The 17,163-nt window shown below is 45.2% G+C and overlaps 1 protein-coding gene across 2 annotated transcripts in view; it reads left to right on the top strand.

The window, feature by feature from the left end:
• Window positions 1–15,090, top strand: part of LOC114600159 (protein EFR3 homolog A) — a 57,371-nt gene extending 42,281 nt beyond the window's left edge. For both annotated transcript variants that reach the window (XM_077932674.1, XM_077932673.1), the window contains 10 exons: window positions 855–930; window positions 1,077–1,238; window positions 1,920–2,051; window positions 2,764–2,831; window positions 3,260–3,387; window positions 5,132–5,220; window positions 5,698–5,743; window positions 8,052–8,155; window positions 9,712–9,761; window positions 12,352–15,090. In XM_077932674.1, coding sequence (XP_077788800.1) covers window positions 855–930; window positions 1,077–1,238; window positions 1,920–2,051; window positions 2,764–2,831; window positions 3,260–3,387; window positions 5,132–5,220; window positions 5,698–5,743; window positions 8,052–8,155; window positions 9,712–9,761; window positions 12,352–12,457 — 961 coding nt within the window. In that variant the 3' untranslated portion in view covers window positions 12,458–15,090. The remainder of the gene's footprint in view (window positions 1–854; window positions 931–1,076; window positions 1,239–1,919; window positions 2,052–2,763; window positions 2,832–3,259; window positions 3,388–5,131; window positions 5,221–5,697; window positions 5,744–8,051; window positions 8,156–9,711; window positions 9,762–12,351) is intronic.
• Window positions 15,091–17,163: the final 2,073 nt, after the last annotated feature.

The raw sequence follows: 17,163 nt of genomic DNA, 5'->3' as shown, positions 1-17,163 counted from the left end.
CTGCCTCACTTTCTCTTGTGCTCCTTCCAGAAAAAATATGGAGAGTCACAACAAGAGGGGCATTTCAGGAGTGCTTCCCCAGGGGAACTTGACAGGCAATTGCAATTAATATATTTTCAGCTCCTTGCAAAGACACTTGTTTTTGCTCAGGCTATTGAGCGTTGATACTTCAGCTCTTCTGCTGGAGGATTTTTCAGTTGGCTAACTTTACGGTGATTATGCTTATGATGATGTGATGTTTCTAACTTTTCCAGTAATTGCATGACTACTTTTGTGGTTCTTGTTTTAACTTCTGTGAATTTTTTTTTTTTTTTGAATTATAAGTCACTTTGGGACATTTTTGGTTTAGGGGACATATAATAATAATAATAATGGCAGCAACATAAATGCATGCAATCTCACTAAATGTCATGTTGTATTAGCAATCTGTGTTCTATTCTGTATTGCTTTTGGTAAACATAGTTTCTTCCGTCTTCTTCCTTTGAAGAGGACAAATTCTGCAGTTGTGCCAGAATTTTTCATATAGGTATTTTTTAAAATGAACACTTGAGTATGTGACAAAAGAGAGATGACCAGAGTTGTTCATGACCCACCCTATTCCCATGACTATAATTTGTTTTAAACTGTTTTTAATATTAAAATTTAAATTGCTGTAATCTGGGTCCTTATGGTTCTGAGCGGGTAAGAAATGGAAATAATAAGTTGATGATGATAAATTGTGAATTCTCTGGAATTGAACACAAACTTGGAAAAGATTGGGGGGGGGGAATTATAACTTGCATCTTCCTCTCAGCACACAATGATGATAATATGTTTTTTTGAAATTAAGAATTGTGTATTTGTTCCATATCTAGAATAATACCTGATGTGTCTGATCTGAAGATAAAGCGAGACAAAATTTCACGGCAAGATGTGAGCTTCATGAAGAAGGTAATTGCAAGAAGTAGGAATCTTTTCCTTTGCTGAGTTCCTTCTGCATCCCTTAAAACACGTTGTCGTTCTCCACTGATTTTCTCTTACCTACGAAAAATCCTCTCTACCTGCTGCGTTTCCTGAGATTTCCCTCTCCTTTGCAGCACGGCCAGCAGCTGTACAGGCACGTTTACATGGGCTGCAAAGAAGTCGACAACGTGCATAAGAACTTTGAGCTGCTCTACACGTCTCTTGCTCTGATAACGATTGAACTCGCCAACGAAGAGGTGGTGACCGACCTCATCCGCCTGGCCATTGCCTTGCAGGTATGTGCAGCAGGAAGAGATGATAACAATAATAATAATAATAATAATAATAATAATAATAATAATAATAATAATAATAATAATAATACTACAGTGGTACCTCAGGTTAAATACTTAATTCGTTCCGGAGGTCTGTACTTAACCTGAAACTGTTCTTAACCTGAAGCACCACTCTAGCTAATGGGGCCTCCTGCTGCCGCCGCACCACCGGAGCACGATTTCTATTCTCATCCTGAAGCAAAGTTCTTAACCTGAAGCACTATTTCTGGGTTAGTGGAGTCTGTAACCTGAAGCATATGTAACCTGAAGCGTGTGTAACCTGAGGTACCACTGTAATAATAATTTTAAAAATTTTTAAAAAATACCAGCTGGATGGGCGGGGTACAAATAATAAACCCAGCCAGATGGGCGGGGTACAAATAATTTGTACCCTGCCCATCTGGCTGGGTTTCTCCAGCCACTCTGGGCGGCTTCCAACAAAGATTAAAAATACATTAAAACGTCACACATTAAAAACTTCCCTGAACAAGGCTGCCTTCAGGTGTCTTCTAAAATCCCAGGGGGGTGTACTTTGACTGGAAACACGAGTTGTGCCCGATCCAGAAGTTAGCCTGAAATGTCTTCAAGCAGGTGTGTCGGTGCCTTTCAATGTTCTCCCTCTCCTTCCCCCCCACCTTAAAGGATACTGCCATCCTGAACGAGGATAACCTGCCAATGTCTCACCGCTGCAGCATCATGGCGCTGGTCGCCGCGTACCTCAACTTCCTGAGTCAGATGATCGCAGTGCCTGCTTTCTGCCAGCATATCAGCAAGGTGCGCAGTTGTGCCTTCCTTCCGTCTTCCTACCCTGGGGTGACCAGTTTTTGCATTCTTGGGGGGGCATCTTATTTCTGGGAGAAGGGGCAGCAGAAAATGTGGCTTTTCTTGTTCTTTGGAGTTTTAATTGTGTAAACTTCCCTGGAATTAATCTGAAGGACAGGAAGTATATAGATATTTTGAATGAACGAATATTAATATGCTTGCTGCATAATACAGCTGCCCTTCACAGGTGTCCAAGCTCTGTAAGAGTGTTGGCACCATCAAGTGATGATCACATTGTTGTGGATCACATTCTAGTATGGAGGCTTGCCTGCTCCCTTAGTCTCTTGCAACACTGCAAGACAATTTCCTCCGTTACTGTCAGCAGACACCTCAGCACCTTTCTGTCTTTCTCTTTAGGTTCCCACCTGATCAAACCTCCTTTTAAATCCTTCACAGGGAAGAAAGACCATCAAGCTGTTAAACGTGCAAATTGAAAATTGAACCTTGACAAATTTGCATGTTTGATGATTTTTCTGCCCCCCAAAGGATCATGTTCCTGCTTGTTGATAGTCCTGTAACCCGTGAGTCTTCCACTGCATCCAGCAAAATCAGCTTTTTGTGAACTGTTCATGATCTCCCTGCAGAGAGAAACGGATCTGCCACTTCAGTTCAGTTTTTGTTCCGTTCTGCGGATGGTTTACTTTTATTTTTTGGTACTTTTTAGGTCATTGAAACCAGAACTGTGGAAGCACCGTACTTTTTGCCAGAAACCATATTCAGAGACAAGTGCAGGTAAATGTTGCATGTTTCGTTAGTAATGCAAATTTTGCATTGTGACCAGTGACTTGTGACTTGCAAATTTAATACCTAAAGCAAACATTGAGTCTCCATGTTATTTCAATGTTTCCAATGCCTGAGTGGTATTTCTTCTCTCTTGCTACATTCAGATGAAGTGATAGCTTGAAAAGCATACTTTGACAGTGTGAACTGGTTTAAATTTTGTTGATGACATATTTGTTAAATTTGTTTATGACAATGTTGATTGATTGGAGGGGGAAGGGATGGAATATTGTGGAGAGAGGAATGGGGTTAGTTGGAGGAGGGCATGGCTGGCTGGCTGGCACTCTGAGCGTCCCCCTCCTCCCGCCCCCCTGTGCTGCACATCCCACTTGCGCCTTCTTAACTTCTTGCCTGAACTCCTGCACTTTTGCTCTCGACAGTCTCCCTAAAGCCTTAGACAAGGACGACAAGAACTTGTTTTTCCTGACTCACAAGATTGCGGAATCCTTGGGCGGCAGCGGATACAGCGTGGAGAGGCTCTCTGTGCCTTACGTGCCCCAGGTGACAGGTGAGCGGTTGCGCGGTTCTGATTGTGGCGCTCGCTCGTTCATCGTGCTTGTGTCTCACGTCCGGCTGGTCACCTGCCTCTTCCCGTGAGCATCAAATAGGGGCGCAGGCAGAGCTCCGATTTCTGGAGGAGTAAATGTGGTTTGTTTGTTTTTTTGCTTCTGGAGGTTTTCACAACCTAACGATCACAGAGTGTTGTACAGAGTCATATCTATGGTCCATAAGACTCAGTGTCCCTACACGGACTGGCAGCAGCTCTCCAGGGTTACAGGCAGGTTTCCCCCCCCCCCCCCAACTTTACCCGGAGATGCTCAGAATTGAGCCTGGGACCATCTTCTTCCAGCCCTTCCTTGAAACCTGGTGCAGCTGTCTTATCTTTTCAAAGTGATAGTTAAGAAATATGAAGTTACATCTACTGCAAGGCTGCCATGGACATTCTCCACTTGTGGGATAATGCCATGAGGAGCCAGTGTGGCGCAGAAGTGCCGGACTAGGACCTGGGAGGCCAGGGTTCGAATCCCACTCAGCCGTGAAACTCACTGGGTGGCCTTTGGGGTCAATCACTGCCTCTTAGCCCAACCTACCTCACAGGGTTACCATGAGGATTAAATGAGGAGGGGGAGAGCCATCTACATGCCACCTGAAGCTCATTGGAGGAAAAGGTGGAATAGAAATGCAATAAAACAACAACAACAATAATAAATTTATTATTTATACCATGCCCATCTGGCTGGGTTTCCCCAGCCACTCTGGGTGGCTCCCAACAGAACATTAAAAACACAATAAAAGATCAAACATTAAAAACTTCCCTAAACAGGGCTGCCTTCAGATGTCTTCTAAAAGTCTAAAAGTCAGATAGTTGTTTATTTCCTTGACATCTGATGTTCCACAGGGTGGGAGCCACCACCGAGAAGGCCCTCTGCCTGGTTCCCTGTAACTTTGCTTCTCGCAGGGAGGGAAGCGCCAGAAGGCCCTCGGCGCTGGACCTCAGTGTCCGGGCAGAATGATGGGAGTGGAGACGCTCCTTCAGGTCTACAGGACCGAGGCCGTTTAGGGCTTTCAAGGCCAGCACCAACACTTTGAATTGTGCTCGGAAACGTACCAGGAGCCATGCTGTCAGAATCCTCTCCCCCTCATCCTTCCTTGTTCCAGGGGCCTTTCCTTTCCTCTGTCCTGCACAACTTGTTCCCTTGGATTAGTCATTGCAGGTGCCCAGATTGTGATTTAGATGGGCTGCTTGACGATGGACAAGGGGGTTTGCCTCCCATCTAGGTCAGTGGCGTGAACTTTCCAAGGGGTCCCCTGAGATAGATGGGTGCGAGGTTCTCTTCCGTAGGATGCCATGCAGGCCAGAGCAGTAACTCTTTGGCCTCTTGTGACCACCACCCTTCCTGTCCCAGCCATCCGTCACATCTGTGACTGCCACTCAAATTATTTGAAAACTTGACCCTGAGATGCACCGTAACTGCCACTAAATGGTCACTAAATAAAACTACATGTTAGCTTTGTCAGAATGTAGAAAATGGCGAAGAAGTCAGTAACCTCAATGGGTTGTCTTCAATGTTAGTCCTGCCCAGAGTTGACCCATTGAAATGAATGGATTTAGCTAAAGTAGGTCCATTTATTTTAATGAGTACTCTCAGTAGAACTTAGTTGGCTACTGTCTCAGAAGGGGCCCTTCCTCCTCCTCCACAACGAAATAAAGGCTCTTTCTAAATTTTATTTTGGGTTGTCCATGTCTGCAGATGAAGACCGGCTGTCCCGAAGGAAGAGTATTGTGGATACTGTATCTATTCAAGTGGACATCCTCCCTGGCAATGGCACAGAAGACAAGGTGAGTTTATTCTCTGACAGGTCGTACGATGAGTCTTAAATGAACTTCTCCCTTGACCCTCTCATTTTAGAAAGGGGGCAGAATAATTTTGTGCTGTCCGTGATTTAGAGTCTTGCTCCTGAGGCTATGTTGACAATGCAAATGTTCTGTGGTTGGTGTCATTCTTACATTTAATTTCTTTGACCTCACAACTGTTTGAACAACCCTCTACTTCAGAATTTTAGACCCCTGACAAGTAAAACTCTTGTTCTGGTGATGTCCAGTTTTTAATTTTTAATCTCAGCTGCTCAACTTCCTATTCTCTGTCACCCCCCAACACCCAGAATTGCCACCAAATAATGACTACCTATAAACAAGCTGATCTGTTCCAAATTTTGCACACAGTCACGAGTAAATAAGAACAAAGAATTGCATCCCCCACCCCCAAATGGTTCAGTTGCTTATGTGGTTTAAACAAATATCTGATCTTTTCTCCAGGTTAACACGGAGGAAATTACCTTTGAAGCACTGAAGAAAGCTATAGGTGAGATTGCCCTCAGTTCCCTGTGAAGCTAGCTTTCTCCCTGCACTCCCCTCCAGCAGGCATTGGCCCTTACAGCCTATGATTTGAAATTAAGAAAAGATCTTCGTCCAGCATTTTGTAAGGAAGATTCTCTGATTGCAACAGCCGCCTGCTGCAATTACTTGAGTGCTTTTGGTGTTATCAGAGATTCCTGTCGAATCATGTCAGGCAACGTGAAGGTGTGAAAATATCGTTACACATTTGATACCATAAGGAGACCAAGAATGAGACCAAGGATCTCTCTAGTGCAGCATATTGTGTCCCACAGACCTTAGCCCAGCAGAGATCTCCCCACTCATGTCACCCAGAACCAGCATTCAGAGACATAGTGCCTCTGAGACTGGAGCTAGTATATACTGGCAGCCACCCCATGCTGGGTGAAGAAGTACTTTCTTTTAGAATCATAGAATTATAAGGGACAACCAGGGTCATCTAGGGACGCGGGTGGCGCTGTGGGTGAAACCACAGAGCCTAGGACTTGCCGATAAGAAGGTCAGCGGTTCGAATCCCCGCGACGGAGTGAGCTCCCGTTGCTAAGTCCCTGCTCCTGCCAACCTAGCAGTTCGAAAGCCTGAAGTGCAAGTAGATAAATACAGTGGTGCCCCGCAAGATGAACGCCTCGCAAGACGGAAAACCCGCTAGACGAAAGGGTTTTCCGTTTTGGAGGCGCTTCGCAAAACGAATTTCCCTATGGGCTTGCTTCGGAAGACGAAAAAGTCTTGCGACTTCCTTCAGGGTTTTTTCCCTCCCCCCCCTTTTCCTAAGCCGCTAAGCCGCTTAACAGCTGATTGCTAAAAGCCGCTAAACCGCTAATAGTGCTGGCGGCCCTGACAAGCGCTAATCCGCTAAGCTGTCAATGGGCTTGCTTCGCAAGACGAAAAAACCGCTATAAGAAGAGCCTCGCGGAACGAATTAATTTCGTCTTGCGAGGCACCACTGTAGGTACCGCTCCGGCGGGAAGGTAAAGGGCGTTTCCGTGCGCTGCTCTGGTTCGCCAGAAGCGGCTTAGTCATGCTGGCCACATGACCCGGAAGCTGTAGACCAGCTCCCTTGGCCAATAAAGCGAGATGAGCGCCGCAACCCCAGAGTCAGTCATGACTGGACCTAATGGTCAGGGATCCCTTTACCTTTACCAAGGTCATCTAGTTGAAACCTCTGCAATGCAGGAATCTTTTTGCCCCAACACGGGACTTGAACTCTCAACCCTAGGCTGGAGAGTCTCTCGCTCTACCGACTGAGCTACCAAGGCAGTCATGCCTGTCCTGAACCTTCAGCTTCATTAGGCAACCCTGGTGGGTTTTGTGAAATAAGACAGTATGAAATCGCTTTGGAAAGACCAATATCTTAGATTCTGACTTGGCCCACTTTCATCTCTTATAATAAACCTCTTTACTTAAAACTTTCCTAGTAAATACATGCATGCAAGTGCCTCAAAACCCCAAAATTTATTCAAAGAGTATGAAGTGCGTAGAATGGAATTCCAGGTGTCCCCTGAAGAATCTCTCACAGAATTGAACTTGAGTGACAAAAGCCTTTTGGCAGGTGCTGATAAGCTTACCCCTGAAGGAAGCCTGCACAGTTTGTTGCCCACCCTGTCAAATGCAGCCCATGACTCGCCGCACACTGTGGCCCAGCAAGGGCTTGGCAGAAGCCCTGGTTTTGCAGTCCTAGCCAAGCAGGAGAACGGGAAGGTTCAGGAATCCCTCATGGGCTGTGCTCAGCTGGATTGCTATGTATTTTGTACATATTTTCCTGTTGTGAACCACCTTGAGATCTTTGGATGAAGGGCGGTATAAAGGTAAAGGGACCCCTGACCATTAGGTCCAGTCGTGGGCGACTCTGGGGTTGCGGCGCATCATCTCGCTTTGCTGGCCGAGGGAGCCGGCGTACAGCTTCCGGGTCATGTGGCCAGCATGACTAAGCCGCTTCTGGCAAACCAGAGCAGCGCATGGAAACACTGTTTACCTTCCCGCTGGAGCGGTACCTATTTATCTACTTGCACTTTGACATGTTTTTGAACTGCTAGGTTGGCAGGAGCAAGGACCGAGCAATGGGAGCTCACCCCATCACGGGGATTTGAACCGCCAACCTTCTGATTGGCAAGTCCTAGGCTCTGTGGTTTAACTCACAGTGCCACCCGCGTCCCAAGGAAGGGTGGTTTACAAATTTAATAAACCACAATAATTGCTTGTGTGTTGTGCCAGTCTTGCCTAAAGAGTCTCTGGCAGTTACTCCATTTCTTTCTCCCTTTTTCTTTCCCTTGCCAAAGATAACACTGGTCTTGAAGAGCAAGAGAAGGAGAAGAGGCGCCTGGTGATTGAAAAGTTCCAGAAAGCTCCCTTTGAAGAGATTGCAGCCCAGTGTGAAACCAAGGTGAGCCCAGGGATCGCTGTGTGAGCCGTAAGGAAATCTGTAGAAGAGGAGCAAGAGGATTGTCTTTGAGTACGGCAACCTTATAGGAGTAAAGGGCTTGGAACAGACTTCCTACCTAAAATCTGCTAGATGACCTTGGCTATTACACCAGGTGTCAGGCTTCAGGGAATCTGATCCCTCTCACGGGGGCAGCCACAGCCAAGAAGCAGATAAACAAGAAGAGTTCTTACCAAGTGGTTTATTCAATATTCACAGAGAGAGAAGAAGGAATGTGGTCTCTCTTAGATAATGGCATTGCTCCAAGTAAAGTCCCACCCTCTCAGTCCCTCCTATTCTACGTCATCCCTGTGCCGGCTGGAAACCAAATGGTTTCCAGAGAGGGGTAGGGGATGTTTTATCCCATGTTGATGGCCTTTCAGCTGATTCCCTGGTGACCCGTTGGAATGCGGAGTTAACCAAGGCTATTGACTGTCTGGCTCCAAAGTGCCCTCTCCGATTGCGTGGAGTCCGGGACAGCCCCGTGGGTTTTCCGCGGAGCTGAGGGCGATGAAACAATCGCTGAGACGGCTAGAGCACTGGTGGAAAACTCATTCTGAATCTGACCGAACACGGGTTAGAGCTCAACGTCGAGCCTACCAAGTGGCGACAGCAACGGCGATGAGGATCTTCTTCACTGCCTCTATTGCATCTGCAGAAAACAGCAGCAGGAGAACTCTTTCATTAAGAGTTCATTAATAATAATAATAAATTTATTATTTATACCCTGCCCATCTGGCTGGGTCTCCCCAGCCACTCTGGGCGGCTCCCAACAGAACATTAAAAACACGATAAAAAAAACAAACATTAAAGTCTTTCTGCCTATTGAGCTTTCTGTTCTACTACCCTCAATGCATGCTGGGTCCTTGGGGACGGGTAGGAATACTTTCTAAAGACATTGAGTCTGTCAACTGTCTCTCCCCTGGTTCTTCTTCTTCCTGCTGCTCTCCCAATATTTCCCAGCTTCTCCCCTCTGCAGCCTCGGAACTATGACCTTCTGCAAACCACTGCTCTAAATCTATACTGTCCGCCTCTTTTCTTGGGAAGGTTCAGGCAGAGAGAGCAGCGGCCCCCACCATTCCTCCACAGTCCAGTCCCTGACACCAGGCTTTTCTGTGATGCTGTAAGATCTGGGGGAGGAGGGCTTTGAGAGGTGGCCTGGACCAAAATCCACTCTGCACCATCTCACCTGTCATTGGAACAGGGTGTCTGGTCCCTGCAAGAGAATTTGTGGCCTGCAGTACATGAGGGCAGGGTGGAGCTCTACGCTGGTGTCCTTTCTGGCTGGCTAAACTGGAAGCACCCAGAGGGCAAACTCCCCATTACAAGTTCAGCAAACGCATTGCGAGGCACTCTGGTCCCTACTTGGTCAAGTGCTTGTATGTCTGCCTGAGCTCTTTCTTTCCTGGGCTCTGTGGCCTGGAATGACACAAAACCCCGTTTTCTCCCGAAAGGGAAGCAGATGGTGCAACACTCCTGCACAGAATACTTTCCGATAAATGTCTGTTTTCTCCCTACAGGCAAACCTCCTCCACGACCGGCTTGCTCAGATCTTGGAGCTCACCATTCGGTAAGGGAAATGGCCGGGGCTGGAGATGGGGAAGCGGGTCCTATCCTGGAGACACTGGGGGGTGGTAGTGGTAGTAACCACTCTGTAGTGTTGGCCATAGTGTGGCCAGAGGTGCCAACCTGTCTCTGAGTGGTAAGGAACTAAAGCCACAGGCACACAGCAGCTTACCATAAGTGTTACATAAGCTCTGGTTATCTCCCGCTTGGACTACTGCCATGCGCTCTATGTGGGGCTACCTTTGAAGGTGACCCGGAAACTACAACTAATCCAGAATGCGGCAGCTAGACTGGGGACTGGGAGCGGCCACTGAGACCACATAACACCGGTCTTGAAAGACCTGCATTGGCTCCCAGTACATTTCCGAGCACAATTCAAAGTGTTGGTGCTGACCTTTAAAGCCCTAAACGGCCTCGGCCCAGTATACCTGAAGGACCATCTCCACCCCCATCGTTCTGACCGGACACTGAGGTCCAGCTCTGGGGGTTCCCTCCCTGCGAGAAACCAAGTTACAGGGAACCAGGCAGAGGGCCTTCTCGGTGGTGGTGCCTGCCCTGTGGAACGCCCTCCCATCAGATGTGAAGGAAATAAGCAGCTATCTTATCTTTAAAAGACAACTGAAGGCATCCCTGTTTAGGGATTTAGGGAAGCTTTTGATGTTTGATGCATTACTGTATTTTAATATTTTGTTGAAAGCTACCCAGAGTGTGGCTGGGGTATAAATAATAATAATAATAATAAATAATAATTATTATTAATAATAATAATAATAATAATAATAATAATAATAATAATTATTATTATTATTATTATTATTATTATTATTATTATTATTACTACACTTTCTTGGGTAATCAGTTCCTGCAAGGGAGGGCCTCCATGACTGGGACCCCTGATTTGTCACTAGCTGGCACACGCCAGTGCTGTCCTCCTAGGCAGCTCCTCATGTTACTCTGGTGCCAGGATTGCTGCAGGAGCACTGCGCTGCCAGAGAAATGTGGGAAGCCCAGAACCTCATGATCAAAATCTCGTCCCCATCATGGGAAACTGGGTTAACAAAGGAGTGGCTGCCCCAGCATGCCTTGGGGCTCCTTGCAGTTGAGAATTGCTCCTACCATTATGGACCAGAAAATGATTCTAATGGGTGATATGAATGGGGTAGTCTCCCTGGGTATGGACAGAACCATAAGGAGGACAGATTCAAAAGAAGTGAGACTACCATCCACCTTTTTGTAATGACACTTGTAATGTAGAATTGTTTGTGGTAATATAATACAGTTGTAGCTCTGCTTACGTATCCCTCTGGATACGTAAACTTAGGGATGCGAACACGGCAAAACCAGAAGTATTTTTCCGGGTTTTGCCGTGCGTGTATGTGCAGAAACGCTCTACGCTCTGTGCGCATGCGCAGAAATGCTAAATTGCGCCATGCGCAGAAGTGGTCCTCCAGTTGCAAATTCCTCGGGATGTGGCCAGACCTCCAGAATGGATCCCGTTCACAACCGGAGGTACCACTGTAGATGGATAATGGTAAAAGATGCAGCAAATTTAAACTTAAACATGGAATCCATGGAGGGAGAGAAGGAAGTCCAAAGGTTCAAAAGAACCTTGTATTTTAACGTTTAAAATGGTTATGTTTTATATGTATAAAATTTTATATATATATATATATATATATATATATATATATATATATATATATATATATAAAAATAAAAGAAAATGGCTCCTATAGCGCCAAGCTGACTTGACATGGAAGATTCACACTTTCCATTTACTCTACTAAAACAAAAACCATGACCAGTGAGATTTGCCCCCATCCCTTCTTCTCTCTTTATGATCTTTAGGAAGCAGGCCTGAAACTCATCTGGTTCACTCAGCTTTTGTGTAATGTCTTGAGCTAATTGGGTCCATGTTGGGTTCTTTGGGTCTGTGTCTTGCCACAGTTCCCTTACGGTCCTGTTGTGTTGCTTTGTTGAATTGCTTTATGGATTGCTAGCTGCCTTGAGGATCAGTTTGACAGAAAGGCAGGATAGGCAATTCAAAAATAAATAAGTAAGGCAAGGAGAATATCTCACAAGAGAGCCATTCTCTTGTGGTCACAAGTTGGCTGGGGTGTCCTGAGAAGGCTGTGTTCTCCACTAAACTGATTCTATTTTTTTAATTATTATGATTAGTTGCAAACACATAAATACATCAAATATACATAAATACATACATATACATAAATAAAACTAAAAAGAGAAATAGAGAATAAAAAAAGACAAAAGAAACAGAACAAAATAAAAAACAGAAAAGTAAATAATAAATTTCAAAAAAGAAAAAAATAAATATAAACATTTTCATTTCAACTTCTACATAGGGAGTTCAAGCCATTTTTTAAACAGCTTCGGCTTGGCTCCTTAATTCATATCTTGACTTCCCGCTATCGATGAACGTACTTAGTAAGTCAATTTTCCCCCAGATAACTGTATTCAAATGGTAAATCTTGGGAGAGACAGTCTGACTGACAGTCACTAAGCCGCTTCTGATTGCTGAGACGAGACAAAACGTGCTGTGAGATCTTAACCCTCTTTTAATGTCTCTTTTGCAGCCCTCCTCCCAGCCCCTCTGGGACGCTGACCATCACGGCTGGACACACCCACTATCAATCTGTTCCGGTTTATGAGATGAAGTTTCCAGATCTTTGTGTGTATTAAAGAGTCTTCTGGCCTCTGCTGGGCATTATTTACCATTCAGAGCATGTTGTGTAGAGTTCCAGATGAGCCTTGAGCTCAGCCTTGCCTCTTCCCTCTGTCACATTTTAATAGAGCTTTCAGACATAGCCCTGGACTTGGGGCCGTTGGGCTGGTGCCCACATCACAGGTTTCTTACCCTGGTCATTCTGCTCTTGAAGTTAAATCTCTCCTTTTCAGAGTATTTCACGCTCTCTCTTTTTTCTCTCTTTGGCGTAAAAAATGTTTACAAGTGTAATACGGTCTCTTTTGCCAAATCGTTTTGTGTTTCGGAGAATTTTAGACTAGGAGCTACAGGCTCTGTGGCATCCGCACTGTCTCGATGTCGTAGGATTAACTGGCAAACTCTTTGCTGGCTTGTTTACTCTTCAGCTTCTTTCAGCACAAGAACCTCGGCACCTTAAGCAATGCTGGGTAGACACGTTGCTAGTCGTAATCCCATAATACTAAACCACAGGCCTGGGGGGTGACCCCTTGCCCCTTCTCCAATCACAGCAGCAGATCTGAATGTACCATGCTTCCTTGTGGTTCTTTGCACATGTGATTTTCCCACATCACAAGCCTTGCTGTGGCAAAGAAATGCCTCTTTCTGTACAAGCACCAAAACCTTGAAATATTTTTGATGTCTTAAATGTGTCTGGTTCATGCCCTGTGCTTTTTGGGGGGAAACGTATTTTTCTGTGTTGCTTTTAGAGTTCCTAAACGAGACAATAGATACATAGATATATATATATATTTGGTATATAGCGTAAGAGATTAAGGGCATTTTCAAATGGTAAATAGTTTTTTTTTTTGTTTTTTAACTAATTCTGTTTGAAATTGTAGAAGAGAAGCTGGTTACTCCTTGAAATATTTCTGTAGTATAGTGGTGTAGCCTTTTAGTGATATTTTGTCAACTGAAAGAGAAAAAAAACACGCATGGATGGAGCTTCCTGGAGAGGTTAGAATTTTTATTGCGTGCTTCCCCCCCCTCCCCTCCATGAGAAGTCGTTGCATTTTTAAAATGCACCAACTTCCATCTGCTTCAACTTCATTGCTACGTTTTCCTCCAAGGATAAAAAGTGTGAGACATTTGGCTCCCTTGGCCTGTGTATCCCTGCATGCAGGGAGGAGCACTTAACACCCATCACAAAAGAAACAGGCCAGTTTTTCTTAGGCCCAACTCACAATTTCAGTTTTGTTGAAAAAGCTGAAAGACATCTGCGCTGCCCGATTGCGCCGCTCAGTGTGAAAACACCAGCTTGGGGCTTGGCCAGATCAGCATTTGAGCATAAAATTGTGAGGGTGTGGAGAGAGGTGAGCTTGACAGTGTACCAAACGCTCAGCCTTCTGATTTCGTTTTGCTTTAAATGAAGTAGGAGAGGGCTGGGTCTTCCCTACCAGCTTTTTTAGTTTGTCAACCTTGGGAAGCGCTCGCCGGGCTCAGGCTGGTAACCAAGCCCTTCTTTTCAGTTTGACAGCGCAATCACAGCTCTTAGCGGATGACGAAACAGCCTCTTTGGTACAGCATTCCCCTGTGATTGCAGCTGCTCCGCCCTTCCGCCCTGCTCAGACCACAGGCGCCAGCGCCCCTCATAGCACGTGGTGCCGTTTTCTTGACGCCCTTAGCTTCCACTTTTTGGTTTTGGAAGGTAAGATGTCTTGGCGTCTGATGTCATCAGAGTGGTGTCTTATTTGAAGACGAAAGTTAATCTGGCATCAGTGCGCACACTGAGATCATGCACGCTGCTGCTTTTTTTTCCTATCGTGTGACTGCTTTTGTACAATATATATAAAAATATAAAAATAAAAGAATGCTGTTTGGATTTGCACTCATGCAGTCGGTGGACCGTGGTGCTAAACACACCCAGCCGCTTCTCCTCTCAGCTCTGCATGCAACAGATGCCTTGCACTTCATGTCATATTTGCTTTGAAGCCTCACCTGAGTTGTTTTCACCTGCCTGCCTTTGGTGTGTTGCCTAGTGGGCGTCTGCATTCCCCAAAGCAATCTTGCTCTTGCTCAGCATTTCACAGGGGAGGGGGAGAAGCAAGCAAGGACATTTATCTTTTGAGGCTGGGCTAGCTGCAGATGCAGAACAGCTGCCATGCTGGGTCCAAAATGTTCATTCCACTGTGAATTGTACAGGCCTGGGAAAGCAGTGTCTTAGGCATTGTAGTGCCTTGGTCACTGAGACGGGACGGATGGTTAAGACAACTATCGCTAATTTTGTAACGGTTCCTTTTAAGTCAATGAACTTTGGAGAGTGTAAGACACGAAGGCCATGATGTGCTTGACCAGCCGTGTTTGTGGGAACAGTTTGGCGCTGTTCAGATGTTTGCCACTGCTGGGATTTCTTCGTATTCTACCTTGCGGCTTGGCATTCCAGCAGACGACGTGTAAAAGAATGTTTAGCTTTTCATAGCAATTTAGATTTAAGGCGTAAATGAAAGCTGTTATAATGGAGGAAGGTAAAGAGAACAACCGAATTGTCTATTTTACTGATGCTTGGATATATATTCTGCGCACTCTGTAATGAGCCATTTGACTAAATGTAAGAACACTGTGATAATACTGTGCAATCCACATGTAAGCAATAAAATAAACCAAGTAAGTGCAAGCAAGTCTTTATTTTTCTTTCCCAGGTGTTTAATTGGTTTGTGGATAATTGGGTTCACGTTGGGGTGCAAATATAAGTTCTTTTGCGTGTATCACAAAGTGCAATAAACTTAAGGTAAAGGTACAGGGACCCCTGACCATTAGGTCCAGTCGTGGCCGACTCTGGGGTTGCGGCGCTCATCTCGCTTTATTGGACGAGGGAGCCGGCGTACAGCTTCCGGGTCATGTGGCCAGCATGACTAAGCCGCTTCTGGCGAACCAGAGCAGCGCACGGAAACGCCGTTTACCTTCCCGCCGGAGCGGTACCTATTTATCTACTTGCACTTGATGTGCTTTCGAACTGCTAGGTTGGCAGGAGCAGGGACCGGGAGCTCTCCCCGTCATGGGGATTCGAACCGCCGACCTTCTGATCGGCAAGTTCTAGGCTCTGTGGTTTAACCCACAGCACCGCCCACGTCCCTGTCTTACATGGAGGCAATAAGGTGAAACAACTGCCTGAAAAGCATATGAGACAAAAAAAAACAAAAACAATTCTGGAAAGCTTGGAAGGACTGTAGCTGAGGGGCAGGGAACATAATAATAGCCCTCTCCTCCTCCATGAATTTGCCCAATCTTGTGGGAGGGAGTTCCAGAGTTTAATTCTGTGCTGCGTGAAGGACTTCCTTTTATCTGAAACAAAAAAAATTCCTTCCAGTAGCACCTTATAGAGACCAACTAAGTTTGTTATTGGTATGAGCTTTCATGTGCATGCACATTTCTTCCTTTTATCCATCCTGAATCTTCCAACATTCAGCCTTGTCAGTGTCCGTGAGTTGTGCTGATAGGAGAGAGGGGAACATTTTCTAGTCACTTTCTACATATCAGGCATAGTTTTAAGAACTTCTGTCATGCAGTGCCAAATGCTGCAGCCATTTTTTATGGGGCAGTCATTCCATCCCCTGGAATAGAGGCCAAAAGTTATTGAGCAGCTTTCTCTTTTTTTTGCCCAAAGTTGATGAGTTTTTTGGGCTAATGCCGTTTTTGAGCTATTTGTATGTGTTATAGGAATTCTAAGGTCTCATAAATATAAATCATATGTATGTATTTGCCTTGTAGATTTATGAACATAAGTATATAAACCACATGTCTGAAATAGTACAAGAGAACAAACCTGAAGACATTTTGACTCTTCCAGCCACCTCAAAAATTCTCTGCCGTGAGGAAGGAAAAGCTCCCCATAGTCTTCTTTGCTCACAAATCCTGTCTTAAGGGTGTATTGTGTATGAATAGGGTGAGCCTGTGACCTGGATTCTGGAAGTAAGTATTTAGCATCTCAAAAGGAATGGCCAGGCTGCCCAGGTAAAGCAATCAGTGACCATTATCAGGTATCCTGGAAGACAGGATTTCTGCTGTAGACCGCCTCTTTCAGTGATGTATGTATGATGTTTTGGGGGGTGGTCTTGAGCTACAGGGTGGGCAATTTCAAAAGTATATATAAGGGCTTGTGCACCATTGTTCAGGGCTCTCCTGCGTGTGGTGAGAGGACACTGTTGCAACAGATCAATAAAGATCAGGCTTACTAGCCGCTTTGCTTCTCAATATTCTCTGGCTGGCCTCTGTTATTTTCTCCTACCGATAGGGAACCCTCTTAAGGACTCTATACGGGCTCTGGAATACCCCATAAGCATAGCTGGCAACTTTTCCCTTTTCTTGCAAGGAATCCTATTTGGAATAAGGGAATTTCCCTTTAAAAAAGGGAAACATTGACAGCTATGCCCATATGGGAAAGGGAGTGGTATTTTTCTTATAACATGGAAAATCGATCATATCATTATCCACTTTACCGCCTGCCGACTTCCTTCCCTCCTGCCTCATGGCTTTCAAAATTAGCCTTTATATCATTGCATTTCGTACGTTCCAGTTCTAATTACACTCATTAGAAAATGGCTCAAAATTTAAATAAAAACTGGTAGAAAAATTCTCATTACAAGTCTTCAGACAAGCCTGCTAGTGATGTCCATTGCTTGCAATAATCTTTCAAATGATGTATAAATTTACTCCAGGCCTATTGGAATACTTGAGCACATTTAACAGA

The sequence above is a fragment of the Podarcis muralis genome, chromosome 8 (assembly GCF_964188315.1).
Source record: "Podarcis muralis chromosome 8, rPodMur119.hap1.1, whole genome shotgun sequence".
NCBI lineage: Eukaryota > Metazoa > Chordata > Lepidosauria > Squamata > Lacertidae > Podarcis > Podarcis muralis.
Note: the sequence above shows the minus strand (reverse complement) of the source record. Positions and strands in the feature narration are given on the sequence as shown.